We start from the raw sequence: 17,213 nt of genomic DNA, 5'->3' as shown, positions 1-17,213 counted from the left end.
TATGTATATTGATTTTTATACTAAAAATTGGTCATTTCATTAAAAATTTCACTGTTTCACGTGAAATTAATGCACAGTTACAATACATATCAGTGGACAAAACCTTTTAAACTACTTTTACAAGGCGAACAGGATAGTCGAACTGTAGCCAGTAAACAATATTTTTATAATCTGAGCATGCAAATTGGAGACTATGCTATATACATGTATTTTACATTTAATACATTGTCTGATTAAAAATATTTATTATGAGCTAGAGTCCCAGACACTACTAGTATATAAATTGACAGTTTTCCCACTAATTCCACGTGTTTTCAAGTGGTAGTAAACTCGTAGTAGCCCACACTACATTGTAGTTCATTTTTTCAAGGCCATGTTTACCCTCTATTTAGGAAATTACTATCCAAATATATCCTGACCTGTTGAATGACCTTCCATGCATAACCAACTATTATGTAATAGCGTCTCGTTTAATAAGAAGTTTAGTGAGATCAACATGGAAAACAGCAAACGGAACAATTTATCATCGACAACTAAGCATATCGACGAGACTACAAACAATTATTGGAAGTCCACATCCAGACCTCGACATCAGATAAAAAGTCACTACCAGAATATCTCTTTTCAAAGCTAGACGAACACTCACATAGGACAGCGCTAGTAAGTATATCAGTGGTAGAATATAACGAACAAAATACGTCAAATCAAAGCAAATGTATAGAAGCGGGGAAAGATCTTGTTCTACGTGAAAATACAGATGCATACAAACTGAGGGTGCATAAAATGTTCCGAAAGACGCTATCAGAAATTATTTGTCGTTTGCTATTTTTAATATAATTGAAAGTAAACAGGATGTACAATTACTGCTTTTCTGCCTCAATAATTTTGTTTTGTCTAAAAAGGGTGGTAATTTTGCAAATAAAAATACAGTTTTATGATGCATTGTATATTACAGACAAACATATTCTATACATGCAAGCATAGTTAGTGTATTTCAAAATCTTTGATGAAGTGTATAATGTAATGAAGGGATTTCACGAGATTTAATAAAATGTTTGCATTTTGTAAGTCGACCGAAATACATCGAATTAAAGGAGGATTAATACATTTAAATATCGATAACATTATCAAATGCATTTGGTTACTAAAAACTTATAAATTTTGTTTGCGTTACAAACAGGAAATAAATTCAGCGATGTTTTAAGTGCATGTTTAGGTTGTTATGAGTAGGTCTATAATGCAGTCATAGCAGATTAAAGTATTTCCCCTTAACAAACTTATATAATGTAGTTTAGATAGAGATTATTGGTGTAAATAAAGATGTGTCGAGCTTTTAAATCAGTATTTCTATTTTGATCACTACTGGTGGATCCATAAAATTAATCTTATTCAATTTAACAGGAAAAAATGATCATTATCTCATTGTTGAAGACCATAAGGTGATATTTTGTTGCTTAAATCCACGTCATTGCCCCCGCTAACATTACCCTTGTAACAGAAATGCTTATGCAAAAACTTGTCATTTATTATTGATCTAACACAAGTCATAACTAAAAAGGATAGCACCAAGAACATTTGAGCGAGAGGTGGGAGGTATGACTCTTAATTCAAAAAAAAAAAATGCTCCTGGTATAACAAAAATTACAGAGGAAACATTTTTACAAATAATATGAGACTGGTTATGACTCTTATTTCTAAAAATTGCCAAGGCGTCAAATAATTTGAGAGGAAGCTACCTGAGATCAACAATCATTTAGTAAAGCCACTATACTTGTCCATTTCATTATCAACAAATAAAAAGTTAAAGAATAATTGTATTTAAAATCAATAATTAAATATATAGTGAAATTGTAGGTAGATTTTGAGAGTGGGAGATCTTTTACATATAGCCATGTTAAAGAGTATGCTGTTAGGATTGCTAGTGCTCTAAGAAAGCTTGGTTACAAAAAAGGAGATATTGTTGCAATACATGCTACAAACAGTCCAGAATATGCTATATTACTGCTTGCCCTGCCTGCTGCTGGAATCACCATTACAGCATCGAATTCCTCTTTCACAGCTGGTAGGTTACAGTAGAAATGTCAATTAACGTTTGGCAATTAAACCATTGAAAAAAGTAAATGTTAAGTTCGAAACATTTTGATAAAAAAGTAAAATAACAAAAATACCGAACTCCGAGGAAAATTCTAAACTGAAAGTCCCTCAGCAAATGCCAAAATCAAAAGCTCAAACGCATTAAACGAATGGATAACAATTGTCATATTCCTGACTTGGTACAGGCATTTTCTTATATAGAAAATGGTGTATTAAACCTGGTTTTATAGCTAGCTAAACCTCTCACTTGTATAACAGTCGCATAAAATTCCATTATATTGACAATGATGTGGGAACAAAACAAACAGACATAATAGGTAAAAATGTCAAAAATAGGGGTCCAGTAGTCAACATTGTGTTATAATCTTAATCACTACAAAAACAAACAAATATGTCAACAAAGACAAACAAAAAAGGCATATAGACAAAGCACAATAGCAAAAACGAAAGACAAGAATACAAACATTTACCATAGCACAACAACACAACGACGGGATGTACAAGTACCGAGCCACGTCAAATGAATCACTACAAAAACAAGCAAATATGTCAACAAAGACAAACAGAAAGGCATATAGACAAAGCACATTAGCAAAAACGAAAGACAAGAATACAAACATTTACCATAGCACAACAACACAACGACGGGATGTACAAATACCGAGCCACGTCAAATGAATCACTACAAAAACAAGCAAATATGTCAACAAAGACAAACAAAAAGGTATAAAGACAAAGCACATTAGCAAAAACGAAAGACAAGAGAATACAAACATTTACCATAGCACAACAACACAATGACGGGATGTACAAGTACCAAACCACGTCAAATGGATACTACCAAAAATAGGCTAAACATTAAAAGTAATAAATTACAAAGACAAATAAAAGAATACTATAACACGTTATTAAGATGATAAACAACGTCAGTACCTTGAATCTATACTATATACTATCCATCCTGTATTATTTGTGAAGTTGATATGGAATATTTATCAACAAGGTCTTGGTATCTTCCGATGAACTTTTTTAGAAAAGGTCGAGACGTTCTTTGACATACACTTGGTTGATCAACTTTCTGCTCAGACCCTGGTGACGTTTTACAAAGTCTGAGTAGCAGCTGCAAGCTCTTGAATACCGAAGGAGTTGGGAAATGTATATCCCATACGCAGGTGAAGTTGGTATATTGCTTCTAAGATGATAAGATCATCTTTAAGAGTATAAAAAAGGCATGATACATTTTGATAAGATGACCTTATATGGATATAAAGAAGGGACATTATAACTTGACAATCCATATGCATATTTTTCATGTGAAAAACTTTTCTTTCAGCGTTTAAGACAATTAGATATGTCTTCATTTTAGGAATTCTTTTTTGACATGAGAAGGTAAATTATCGCAGATTGCACCTCATACATGTACGTATTTATAGAAAATCATACAGTAATCTACTGTGAATTTTTTATCAAAGGCCTGAAATATCGCATACACAAGTCTATCAACCTGACTATGCGGTATGGCTTTGTCTCATTGTTGAAGGCCTTTATTGAAAAAAAAAATAAACACAATTTCCTTGTTGTAGTTTTTGAATGTTTTCTAGGTTTGAATCAGTCGATAAGTTAGATAAAATGTTTTAATGATTTACGCAAATAATTCATTTGTTTACCACTTATTGAAGAGGATCTTGCCAGAAATTTAGATTTAACAGAAGCCACATGCGTCGTGACGACACCAACACTTTTACCTGTAGTGACGGAGGCATTAATATCCAACTTTAAAATACAAACCAATATCAAGGTATGGCAAGTTAAAAACATTGTTTTTCTGTTTTATATATCTTATATATCTCTTTTATGTATAGATGTGTGGGTGTGTTTATGGTGTTGTTTTTCTTTATTCGAAAATATCATTATAGGCGAGGGTGTATAGTGACTGCTGTGTCCGTTCAAAAGTGAAATCATTCGTATTTTCCCCTGTCCTGTCTTATCTTTGTCTTTTCAACAGAAAATCAATTCCAATTTTTATGTTTCTTTTGTAAGTCTGGTTGGATATTGTGCTATGTCTAATCGTTTGTGGTATAAATTCTGTACTTTCGGTACATTTCACATATGTCTTATTTGTCAGTATAGTCGAGTTACTCGTGGTTCGTCTACTGTGTTTTTGTTTTATGTTGTTTGTTTTCAAGTGTGTTTACTGTTTGGTCTTACATCATCTTGCCTTATATTACATTTATTTTATTTTATGTTTGTAAAAGATAAGATAATAAATCAGCTATTTCATTATTATGATTTTAAGTTTAAAGCTACTATATGCACAGGATTTTTTTTTGTTTATACACAGTTTTGAATAATAAGAAAAACCGACATGTTTAGAAAATACAAATAATCAGACCATTACAAACACAATTCCATTTTAATATTCTTGTCATAGTTAGAAAAAACATAAAATAACACTCAATCCCAATTTTATACGTGTCTACAATAACACAAATCTACTCTATTTTTAGAAATTTACCTGTGATAATACAAACGTCACCAAAAATACGTCACTTTTTGTAGCGTCGATACATTCGTGTGACGCACAGTTTATACTTCGTTTGTGGTGTACTGGTGTACTGTCGTAAATTCATGGGAGTTGTCCGTTGTTATTCTGTGGTTTACATGTTGTAATGTACTATTTTATTATTTATCTATGTATTTCTCTGTCCTGGGAGTTCTTGCGTTTATTTTTTACTGTTTTTCTGTCATGTAATGTTGTCATTTTAGCGGTATTTTTAACATTGCCCTATAATAGGGAGGTTTGGCTAGCCATAAAACCAAGTTCAACCCACTATTGTTTCCTTTAAATGTCCTGTACCAAGTCAGGAATATGACAGTTGTTATCAAATAGTCCGTTTCTATGTATGTTGGCGTTTGTTTTTGTTGCAATTTAGTGTTTAATTTGTTCCGTTGTTTTCCTCTTACGGTTGATGTTTTTCCCTTGGTTTTAGTTTATACCCGGATTTGTTTTCGCTTAATCGATTTATGACTATTGAACAGCGGTATACTAATGTTGCCTTTATTTAAAAAAAACATTTCACTCGTTAATTTATTTTTAAGTGTTGCATATAAAAGGAAACAACTTGAAGTAATTCAAACATATTCTCTAAGAAAATATTTGGTTGCTAGATCATTATCTATCGTTTTATGTCGCATATTTGTTAATCCGCTGGTGTTATTCATCAATATCAATCTGTCATACAATCAAAATGGCAAAATAGAGAGTTCCAATGTACTTCAACTTGGGTTAGCATCTCTTAGATGGCTGCATAACCACTAAGATCAAACTTTAACTGGGTTTTAACATATCCAATGAATTGTTCAAATGTGGTTCAGAGGGAACATATCTCTGATTATAACACATTTTCTCTATTGAAATAGGCATAAAATTATATTTAGCCGCAGACGACATACATGCATCTTCCATGGACAAATAGTATATAAATATATATAAAAGCAGATGATGGATGGTATACATCCATAAGACAGCAATCGACTGACACTAAAACATCAAACGATATCTCCAGTTTTGCTCAAATGATTTTGATCAGTCAATAGGTTAACGTTACTACAAGTAAACATGACAAGAGTCTTATCTCATAATGCATTTGATATTCAGGGGGAAGGAAACTACACGTAATTATAATGAATATGGAAAAAATGCAGTGTTTTCTAATACAGGATATCATCACTCTGGGTGACGTGTCAGGTAATAAATCTATAAAAACGTTAATGGAAGATGATGGCAGTGCTTTCCCAGAAGATCAACAAGTTGATTGTGAAAACGACATCGTTGTCCTGCCATTTTCCAATGGCACTACATGATTTCCCAAGGCGGTTATGTTGAATTATCGGTGTATGGTTGCAAACCTTCAACAATTAAGGTTTATATAAGTTTAATTCTTCTGTTGATGTATTAACACGAGATTGTTTTCATACATCGATTCACGGGTCCTTACTTTCTAACGCCTTACTATATATTCAATGTATACTTTCTATACCAAAAAAGGTACATGCGTCAAGGTTAAAATATGTAGCATACAGTTGTTGCTCTCATATTTCCGGTGAGAGTTATGATCGCGAAGACAAAATGCATAACTAATTTCCAATATATGAATTTGAATGCATTCAAGATTTTTATTTTAGTTTGACTACCACATGTCAAGATAAGATTCATTTTACATCTTACTGATGAAGGATATTAGTTATCCGAAATATCTGAAATTTGTTCATGATTTAATTATTTTTTGGTGATGTTGTACCCTTTTAGACTTGTTATATATTATATTTTTAATGTTGTAGATTCTGTACTAAGGCGATTTAACGACACTTTCACATTATTATAGCAGTTATACACTGACAACGACTCCAGACGATAGCTTCATCGCAGTTCTCCCATTCTTCCATGCAACCGGCATGTCTGTCATAACATACTATGCTTTTGCTGGTGGTAATAAATTGGTGACAATTCCTAGATTTGATCCAGGATTATTTCTAGAAGCAATTCAAAATGAAAAGGTATAGCAGATATATTATTATTTTAACATGTTAAGATACACTTTAAACATACAAATTTCCAAATACCTGAAAAACTATTTCACATAGAACGTGTTCACCAAAGATACATGTATATCAGTTTTAACATCGCCGGTTTGTTTTAAACGTGTTGACCATTTATAATTTGACTACATACAATTGGTAATTAACAATTTAAACCAAAATCTTTTTGAAAGACCACTTAGATTACCTTTAGGCAATTGAGTTTCTAAGTTGCTAACTTTCAATTGTCCATATGGAAGAAAGAAGATGTGAGATGAAAGAAACAGTTCAACAAAAACCTTGATCGACATACATATCCAGGAGACATCTACATGCTTATCAAATAACAAGGCAAATCACGAACATTAAGTGATTTCTTATCCTATTACTAGTATTTATACGTCGCTTTTTGTGTTTGTTTAGATATCATTTCTCCATTTGGTACCACCAATGGCGGTTTTTATGGTTAAACATTCAATGGTGAATGATTTCAACTTATCTGGAGTTCAAAGAGCCCTATGTGGTGCTGCACCCCTTGGAGAAACTGTTCATGAAGAGTTTATATCAAGGTTAAATATAAATTTATGTCAAGGTAATCAAATTTAAGAACATGTAAAGAAATTATTTGTTTAAATATTTTGTATTATATTATTTCCCAATATCTCTTTGAGAATGTTTGTCCAATATAGACTAAAACAGTACCTGTTTGTCTGTTCTTAATGGTCAGATTGTTTTAGAAAACAAGAAACATTGTTTAAAGAATGAAATAAACAGGATGTTTTACCAGAATTACAATGTAGTATGAGTCCTAATCTTATGTTACAATCGCGTTTAACATCAGATGTCAATCAAACTCAACATTCCAAGGAAAACTTTTTTCCGTAGTAAAAAATACTTAATCAGAGTGAAACCTTAAATGACGAAGACAACTATGATGACAATGACGACCACGACGACGACAACGATGATGATGACAATGACAACGATGAAACGGTGATATTGATGACAATGACAATAATGATAAAAATGACGACCACGACGACGACAACGATGAAACGGTGATATTGATGACGATGACAACAACGACGATGATGATGACCATGATGACGATGACGATATTGACGACGATGACGATGATGACGACGACGATGTTGATGATGATGACGACGATTAGGATGATGATGACGACGACAATAATGATGCGGAGGATGATGATGATGATGATGATGATGATGATGATGATGATGATGATGATGATGATGATGATGATGATGATGATGATGATGATGATGATGATGATGATGATGATGATGATGATGATTGATGACGATGACGACGATGACGATGATGATGATGAAGATGACGACGATGATGACGATGATGATGATTATTTTAGGTTAAGGCATGACATAATTTGGTCCAGCTGGCATTTGTGATGCTATTCCAGCAAACATTGGCACAGTACGAAAACCAGTTCCAAATACTTTATGCAAGGTAACGTTATTTATTTTAATTATAAATACTTTTAGTAATTAAGTAAAACAGAATTGAGTTGATATTGGTTTGAACAATGACATTCTTACTTTTCTCTTTATATGTTTTGTATACAAAACTGACCAGGGGTTCTAATACAATAGTGCATACATATATTAATTATATATTTATTATATATGGTTTGCTCATTGTTGACGGTCTTAAGTCGACGAGTTCTAGTAGTTGTGTACATTATAAAAATAAGGAGATGTGTTATGATTACCAATGAGACGACTATCCAACAAGTTCAAATGAGGTTGATGTAAGCAATTGTAGCCATACTTGTCTTAGTTGTATAGTTTTATCATTGGTAATCTAACCACATCTTTGTTTATTATTCTATTTAGTTTGTTTTACAGAAGTTGTATTCCTTTTTCCGAGGTAAATTGTTTCTTATCGGTTTCCTTTTTTTTTTAAACAGATATAAATGAACATAAAATATTCCATTTTTGCGAGGTGACTTCTTGTTTCAGTGTACGAGAAAGAAACGACGAGAGACAAGAACACTTTTGTTTAACCAGAAAATATCTTAGCATTGCTCTTACCCTTCAATGTGATACAGTTTGCCGAATTTTTTCACGATATCGTTTTGAACATTTTACCTGGAATCAACATTTTTAGACTGAAACCATATAGCCAGACGTGAGTGAGAAAGAGAGAGGTCAACTTTGAGATGAGGAATTGTCTGTTTATCCCCTGTTCCGCTATCGATTTCATAAATCCCATATGCTCTTAATCAAGTTTTCAAAGCAAGTAGATTATAGATTTTGTCATTACAAATTAGATATGAGCAACAGCTTCACCCAAAAAGGTATGTTATAAAAAAAAGTATTTTGCAAATATGTTAATGTGTTTAAAATATCAATTTGGATATGGCTGTTGCTCATACAGAAAAAAAATATGCTTGAAAATGTCATTTTCTCATATATATGTAAATTTCGACATATTTATGACGTCAGAGTCACATTACAAATGACCTTTTTGCACTAAAGTGTCCTGTTCATTTATCAACAAATTAACCTGAATTTTGAAAGACTTAGATAAGTTTACTATTAATTTCATTTTCAGGCGGCAAATAATGAATTTTATCATGCATCCTCCTTTTTATTGCCAAACATAATTGTAAGATGAGGTATATGTATATGCAAACTTAATTCAACAGTTCTTCAGTAGTCATTATTATGATGGAAATATCCCAATTTGTGGTATTTAAGAAAAAACAATATTTTCTACCAATTATTTATACACTAAAAATAAAATAGAAAATTCAGTAATAGACTTTTAACTTATTTCGGTATTGTCTTAGATAGTCCACCCAGGAACCAACAACTTTATGAAAAATGTTGGAGAATCAGGTGAGATATGCACGAAGGGACCACAGTTAATGAAAGGATACCTACACAACACTGACGCTACAAATGAGACTGTCAAAGAAGGTTGGATACACACAGGTGAGTATGGTATAATGTAATTCGGCACATACACAATGTCTTTGGATCGTAAATCAACAGGCTCCAAATTCCTTGTTATCTAAACTATGTCGTTTGCATGTAACAGTTATAATAAATAAACCGTTAACATTAGTCCGATAAGCAAGTAAAGATCAATAGGAGACACTTTCAAGCTTGACAGTCCTTTGTGTATGCTGTGTTGTATGTATTTGTAGTCGACTACTATAGTTTTTAACAATAATTCAGCATGTACGATCATAGTTAGAAGGTTGCACCTAAATAATATAGAGTATACCAGGTCAAACATAATATAAGTAATAAAGAACCAGAATTTCAAAAATGAGTAAGGTATGAGCGCTTTGTCAATTTATAATAAACATAAACATAATTCTATATCATAACTTTTTAACAATAAAAACCGAAGCTAAATTAATCACACTCTCAAAAAGGTAAAGTGAAATATAGCATTGACACACAAAATTTAATTATTGTGTTCACTTAATTTTTTAATTCTCAACCTTATTACCAAACACTTATCAGTTTGAAAATATCGTGTCATCCCATCTTTATTTTTTGTTGAAGCGAGACTAAGGCGAGCTGTTTCCGGCGTCAACGTCAGCGGCATCAACAAATGTTAAGGTTGTTATAAGGTAATACAAGCGAACAATCATTTTATTATGTATTTATTGCCTGATGGTTTTTTTAATATACGTATACGTGTTCAATTTGTTATGTTAGGGGACATTGGTTATATAAGAGAAGATGGTAACGTGGTTATAACAGATAGAGTAAAAGATCTGATCAAATACAAGGCTTTACAGGTAACGGACATAGTTTTATATATGCAAATTCTAAGATAATTCCTGGAATCTGTGATTTATGGTAACAAAAAATAATCATCCGATGCTCACCAACAGAAACACTAGTTACAGCATCTAAATGTCAAACGGATGATGTTGACAGAAGAAACAGAACACAAACACTTACATATGCCCGATATTAGTTATAGGTAGCAGTTCAGTGTTTCTGTTATTCCGTTTTGTTTCCTCTTATAGTTGATGTGTTTCCCTGAGTTTTGGTTTGTGACCCGGATTTGTTTCAGTTAAATCGATTTTTGACTATTGAACAGCGGTATACTACTATTGTCTTTATAGGTATATATGAAATAGACATATCTGCAATTAACGTACAATAAAATCAGGTACGCTTTTGAATAAAATTTGTATAAATCTTGAAAAAAGAATTCACAAACTGTAAAAGTAGGTTAAAAGTATGCAATGGAATAACGTTTGTCAAATACGACCAAAGAAAGCAGACTATTATGTTTACCACAAGTCAGTCCCTTTACTGATATTTACTGATGTGGTCTAAGCAATATCAAATTATTCGGTTAAAATTCATTAGATTTTGATAGTTATTCACTTTTCTTATTAAATGCTAAATGCTATTTCACAGCTGCAGACAACGAACAATAAGCCTTTAATGTTAAAAGTACGACAGACGTGTTTTGTCAACATAAGACTCGCCATAGTATAGATGAATGGGTTGATGATTAACGTCCAGTGGTCAATATTACATGCAACATGTCGATGTGATATGAATATGAGACTTTCTTTGTCCTAGACCCGACACGTTCAGCCGGATTATAACGTGCGGAAACATACGGTAACAGTTCAGATGGCAACAGTTATTTTAGTTCGAAGAGACCAGTGTTTGCTCTCTCTCATAAATTCCGCCTGGTTAGTGGTGTGACCCGGTCAGGGATTGGACCAACGACCTCCCCGCTTTCAAGGCGAAAAAAGTTCCACGCATTTATAATGTCTTCAGTATAAATGCTCAAAAAAATAATTTGCTGGGGCATAATTGGGACGACATTTAATATAATCAACACTACTCAATAATTTTTTTTACTGTATTTGACCCTGTGTAGGACATTACATCGTTATGCTGTCGAACTGTCACAAAAACAATTTCTGAACGACATACTTATTTTCAAATTTTGACCTGTTATAGTATTAATCAAGACGACCATAAGTTATAATTTTTGAGTTTTATAAGATAAGGTAATGAAGGACTGTTATTATTGCTGGTCTTTCACTATAACACATCTCCTTCGACCATATGTATATATGTTTAATATTATAGTATACAACTTTGCTATTTTGTTCAAAGCATTCATTATTTTATAGATAGCTTTACGTAAAATGGAACGAAGTATACATACTTGGGCGGTACTTCAGATTTTTATGAAATTTTGTGTACATTTAAAAATCGATGAAATTCATCTTCATAAATATAGAATAAATGATGCATGTAGCATTAATTCAAGAATTGAATGACTCGTTTTGTAATTTGATTGGGATGTAATTTCGCGCTTCATAAAAAATGTGCTACGGTTAACGCTTTTACAGCCCTTTAAAATTGCAAAAAGAAGCATTCAATTCTTACAATTACATTTTTATGCTACAACTATGTATGCAGTTATGAGATAAATTGAAATTTCGTATGTTTTCCTATTGTTGTGACATTTTCATGAGATGCGCGTGCTGTAATGAATGTGGAATTTTATTGAGAAATACAATTTGATATTGGAATGCTTTGTGATTACTTTCTGCCAATCAAAAGAGCGGATTCTACTGAAACATAGATGTAAATTATGTTGAAATATTTAAAGAAATTACAATCAATTATTTATTCATTAATGTATAGAATATAAGTGAAATGCGGCAAATTGTTTTTACCTTTAGTAACCATTTCTCGAAAAACCTGTCCAGAGAATTTTATAAAAAAATAAATGTTGTTGGCTATGAAGATTTTAATGATATGAATAAAAGTAAACAACAGCGAGATTTTCTAGAGAATAAAGTAAGTAATAATACAGAAAAAAATAATTCTTTAATGATAGATTATTCCTGAATAAAGTAAGTAATAATACAGAAAAAAATAATTCTTTAATGATAGATTACTCCTGCTGAACTCGAAGACGTTTTATTAAAGCACCCCGAAATACAAGATGCAGCTGTAATAGGTATTCCAGACGAAAGATTTGGAGAAGTACCGAGAGCATATGTTGTGCGAAAACCAAATTGTCTTGTGGAAGAACACCAAATACAAAAAATTATGAAAGGTATATTAATATTTCAAAACAACTCATAGATAGAAACTGTTTAAAATGAAACACAATGTTATTGTTTATCAAAACAAGTTTGTTATATCTACATTTGCAAAATGGAAATGTTGAATGATAACCAATGAGATAACTATCTACCAAAGGACCCGTATGTAAACAACTTCCTGTCATCATACAAAAAAAAAATGTGAAAAAATTCGAAAAACAAAATCCAAAGGCCAAATTTAAAATAAGGCAATAAACAAAAATAATAATGATAGACAGAAATCATCCAATGAATTTCAACAGGCCCGTACCCAGATTTTTTTGGAAGGGTATAAATTTCTTAAGCGAGGGATTTGGGGTAAAATAACAACAAAGTTCACCTTTAATAGTCAATGTTTGAAATACAATTTGACTTTAATAGTGTTTCATGGATTTTTTGAAACAGGCACACTCATTGGCAAATATACCACATCTTCTTATGTTTACGTAAAGAATTGGCGGTGTCAAACTTCCTCCGCTAATTTGGAACAATGGTGTAACAGCACAACATAAGAACGAACGGTAAACATCAGTTGGAAAGGCTTGGCTCATCATATCGGTACTAGGCACCAGGACAACTTACATGTTCTTTATTTAACAATTGTAGTATAGAAATAAGATAAACAGGTCCAAACGAATAACCGTAGAATCTGACTTCAAAAGAAACAGTTCATTCGGAAATCTTTTAACATATAATTATAAATGATGTTTTTATAAATCTTTGAACCTAAGCACTGATGGGCTAGATTATTAGTTAATTTATTCAAAATGCTTATCATAGCAGTCATTAATGACTAAGGTTCCGGGTATTGCAAAACACATGCACGTTCTGAAACTATAGTTGAACTTTTAAACCAATTGACTACATCTTTGTTAGATCATTTCAATAAATTTAGAGACATATTTACATTACTGTTATAAAGCTGTTTCCTTTTCAGATCATGTCGCTGAATTTAAGTTGCTAAGAGGAGGAATTCAATTTACAGAAGCTATTCCAAAGACACCTAGTGGGAAAATACTTAGACGGACTCTAAGACAAGGATTTTTAAAAAGTTCTTGAACTATTTCATGAACACTTATTCCGTGTAGGGTATTGAAAATGATGCTTACAATACAATTTATTTTAAAAGTGGCATATATATATTCATAAGTTGCTCTACAAGGAAGCAGTGTGCAATACAAAAATCAATTTGGTTCACATTTTTTAAATTAGAAATGCCTTCTTGCTACATGTATAAGTACTAATGTTTAAATCCTATAAGACTCCATTACCTATTGGACACTTTGATGTTAACTGATTTTCAACCAAGTGGTCTGACTTTGTATGCGGAACAATATATGCGTACCCTTTCAGAGAACCTGGCTTTATGGGAGCATATATTCCTAAAACTTTAGTTTTCATTAATGTCTGTTTATCTGTGGACATGATAGACTAAGTGTAATCTTGTTAGTATTTCGAGATGACTTGTAATGGTCTTGCATAACCCTATGGATGGTCCACATTTGAATTCTCTTTTTAATATACGTTTATTAATAACGTTGCAGGGAGTATCCTTCATCCTTTACTAGATTGCATTGTCTAGATCGAGTAACTTTGAATATCGTCCAGTGTTTAGCCAATTAAAATATCAAATTAACAGCATTCTTATTTGCTGGCCATATATATACATAATTATAAAAAAGAATATGTGCAGTTCTCAATATATGGTAAATATTTAATTTATATCTTTGCAATTTAGATAATTGAACAAAGTCGTCATAGTCCATGAACGCACGAAATAGGGCATGAGCAAAAAAAAACGAAATTAAGCGTGCGGAGTTGAGTACATGTATGACCGGATATCTTGAAAAGCATTAGTTTAACCAGATTGTGACACATTATAAGTTAGAACGTTTGGTTAATAAATTTTAGATTGTTTTTTAAAATGCACAGTTTTTGTCATCGCAAGTATCTAAAAACCTTAAGGTAACAAAGACACATATTCTATTTAGTATTCGATGTGCCTTGGTTTTTGGACTTGAACTGAACGTATTTTTTGGACAACTAGGAACTAGGAAGATTATCAAGTTGGAAACTTCCAAGTTACTGAAAACATTTTCAAATTCTGTTACAGACACAGAGATTTGGTTTCGAGGTTTTAGTATGCTAGCTTGCTGTTCTGTGTGAGCCAAGGCTCCGTGTTGTAGGCCGTACTTTGACCTATAATTGTTAACTTTTTATACATTGTGACTTGGATGGAGAGTTATCTCATTGGCACTGTTACCACTTCTTCTTATTTATACTGTACAAAACGGGATATCCCGAGTATGTATGATAATGTTGCAAGTTTTTTCAAAATTATCTATATCGACATATGTAACATAATTTTTTTATTTAAATAATTGTATTACATAATTAAATAAAAAAAATATGATTGCTAGTCTTTACATGCACACTCGTGGTCCTGTATTCTCCAAAATATTGGGATTGTCAATGGTGAACACTCTTCTAATGGCTCTGATTGCTTACGATGTTTTGTACACTAAATTCGTTCGCAAAAATATTGGTTAATATCAAGTAATGACAACATTGTAAGGAAAACATAATCTGTTTATCGGGCTAGCTTGGATTATGTACAAGCTTTCATGAATACACATGGTTTTTATGTCCGACGTATTGATCTAATGAGTTAAGTCTAATGCAGTTGATTCAGTAAACAGTTTGTTGCATGGTTATGCTTTAACAACATTGTGGTACGAAAAGAAATAGTTTATGTTTTATCCAACCATATACTTATTGCATCAGTTAGAAGTCCTAAGACTACATTCCAGTTGCAGTCGTTGTAATATTAAAATTTAGGTTGTTGACTCGGATATCATTTTTAGTTATTTTCTACTGACCTACACGGTGTGGGTTATTTTCTTGGGAATCTTTTCATTATATAATTTATTTTTCATTATTACATCTTTAAGCCTGTAAATCTTTAAATGACAGTATGTCTAGAAATATAATCAATTAACTTAGTGAAGGGGCTATGAAGGTTTAATTAAGGCTTAAAACATTATAAAAATGCATATGATTTTACTTTTAGTTTGTAAATTTCTATTATGAAAAAAGACATTTTTGTGATTTTTGATAAATTTATAGTATGATTAAAAATGGAGTAGAGAGCTATCGAGTGCAGTTAAGTTAAGCTACGAAATATTTTTTAGGTTTAAATTTCAATGTAAAATTATTCATTTGAAGACTTTTTATTTTATCAGGAAACTCTATTTCTCTTTTTTGATATTCTGCTATTATGGCATTGTTCTGTACTACAAGTAGATGTGTTATGGGGTTAAAGAACTTTATTATAAAAAGACATACAATGTTTTCACCGAACTAGTAACATCAGTAACATTTTTCCTCATCACCTTAAGTAGTGCTATTCATTTACTTAGTGCATACAAATCTATTTGATTGGTAACTCTAATTGTTGTTATAGGTATCAATGTTTCATCACAGTTTTCCATAGATTATCAACCCAGCGATTTTAATATATGAATTAAAATAATATAAACAGTCAAAACATTTAACGTTTATTATAAAAATATGTAAGTTAATGTAGACTATATGTATTTCAAATGGATTTTAGTTTTCTTTCTTACTCATCCGATGAATTGAAAAATAGTAATAACATTTAGTTTGAGGAAAACAAAGTCTAAAATTAGGCCGAGAATGTTTATTTGCCGCTAGCTAAATTGTTTGTGTAATTATGAGTTTGACTGTCCCTCTGGTATCTTTCGTCCCTCTTTTACAGAAAGCTTGCGTATTTGTGAAAAATCAAAGGCAGCAACAAAACTAAAGCTCAAGATGGGCACGAGAAAATTTAAGGGTCCCATTTCGCCTCCATAGATAATGAACAAACAATATTACTAATCATTAGTTATATTTACAAATATAAATAAGAAGATGTGGTTTCCGTGCCAATGAGACAACTCTCCATCCAAATCACAATGTATAAAAAGTAAACAATTATAGGTCAAGTACGGCCTTCAACACAGAGCCTTGGCGCACACCGAACAGCAAGGTATAAAGGGCCCCAACATAAGTTGTGTAAAACAATTCAAACAGAACAACCAACGGTCTAATGTATATAAAAAACGAGAAACACTTATGAACTACACAAACAAACGACAACCACTGAACAACAGGATATTTATTTATATTATTTCAAAGTATATTTGAAAACTATTTATAGTCTACAGTTTTTTGAAACGAATCAAATATATTATATCTCAATTCAAATTGTATCATTTTGAAAAAGATACATATAAATTGTTTAAAAGTAATAAAACAACAAAGCAATCCTACCACCAGAAAACAAGGCGACAATTTAGAAAATGTGTCATCATGGAATGTCTATATGCATGTTCAATACAGA

The 17,213-nt window shown here is 31.8% G+C and overlaps 1 protein-coding gene across 6 annotated transcripts in view; it reads left to right on the top strand.

Moving 5' to 3' along the window:
* The first annotated feature begins 433 nt into the window (after positions 1-433).
* Positions 434-17,213, top strand: part of LOC127702251 (uncharacterized) — an 80,131-nt gene continuing 63,351 nt past the window's right edge. For 2 of the 6 annotated variants that reach the window (XM_052206368.1, XM_052206370.1), the window contains exons 1-2: positions 434-660; positions 1,855-2,062. Coding sequence is in view for 2 of the 6 variants with exons in the window: in XM_052206373.1 (XP_052062333.1) it covers positions 6,550-6,651 (102 nt within the window). In the remaining 4 variants the exon portion in view is untranslated. Of the gene's footprint in view, positions 661-1,854; positions 2,063-3,119; positions 3,893-5,814; positions 6,018-6,435; positions 6,652-17,213 lie in introns of those variants that run through there. The other 4 variants (XM_052206373.1, XM_052206374.1, XM_052206369.1 and 1 more) reach the window with 4 other exon arrangements.

The sequence above is a fragment of the Mytilus californianus genome, unplaced genomic scaffold (genome assembly GCF_021869535.1).
Source record: "Mytilus californianus isolate M0D057914Y unplaced genomic scaffold, xbMytCali1.0.p SCAF_5, whole genome shotgun sequence".
Taxonomy (NCBI): domain Eukaryota; kingdom Metazoa; phylum Mollusca; class Bivalvia; order Mytilida; family Mytilidae; genus Mytilus; species Mytilus californianus.
This window is presented reverse-complemented; position numbering and strand designations above follow the sequence as displayed.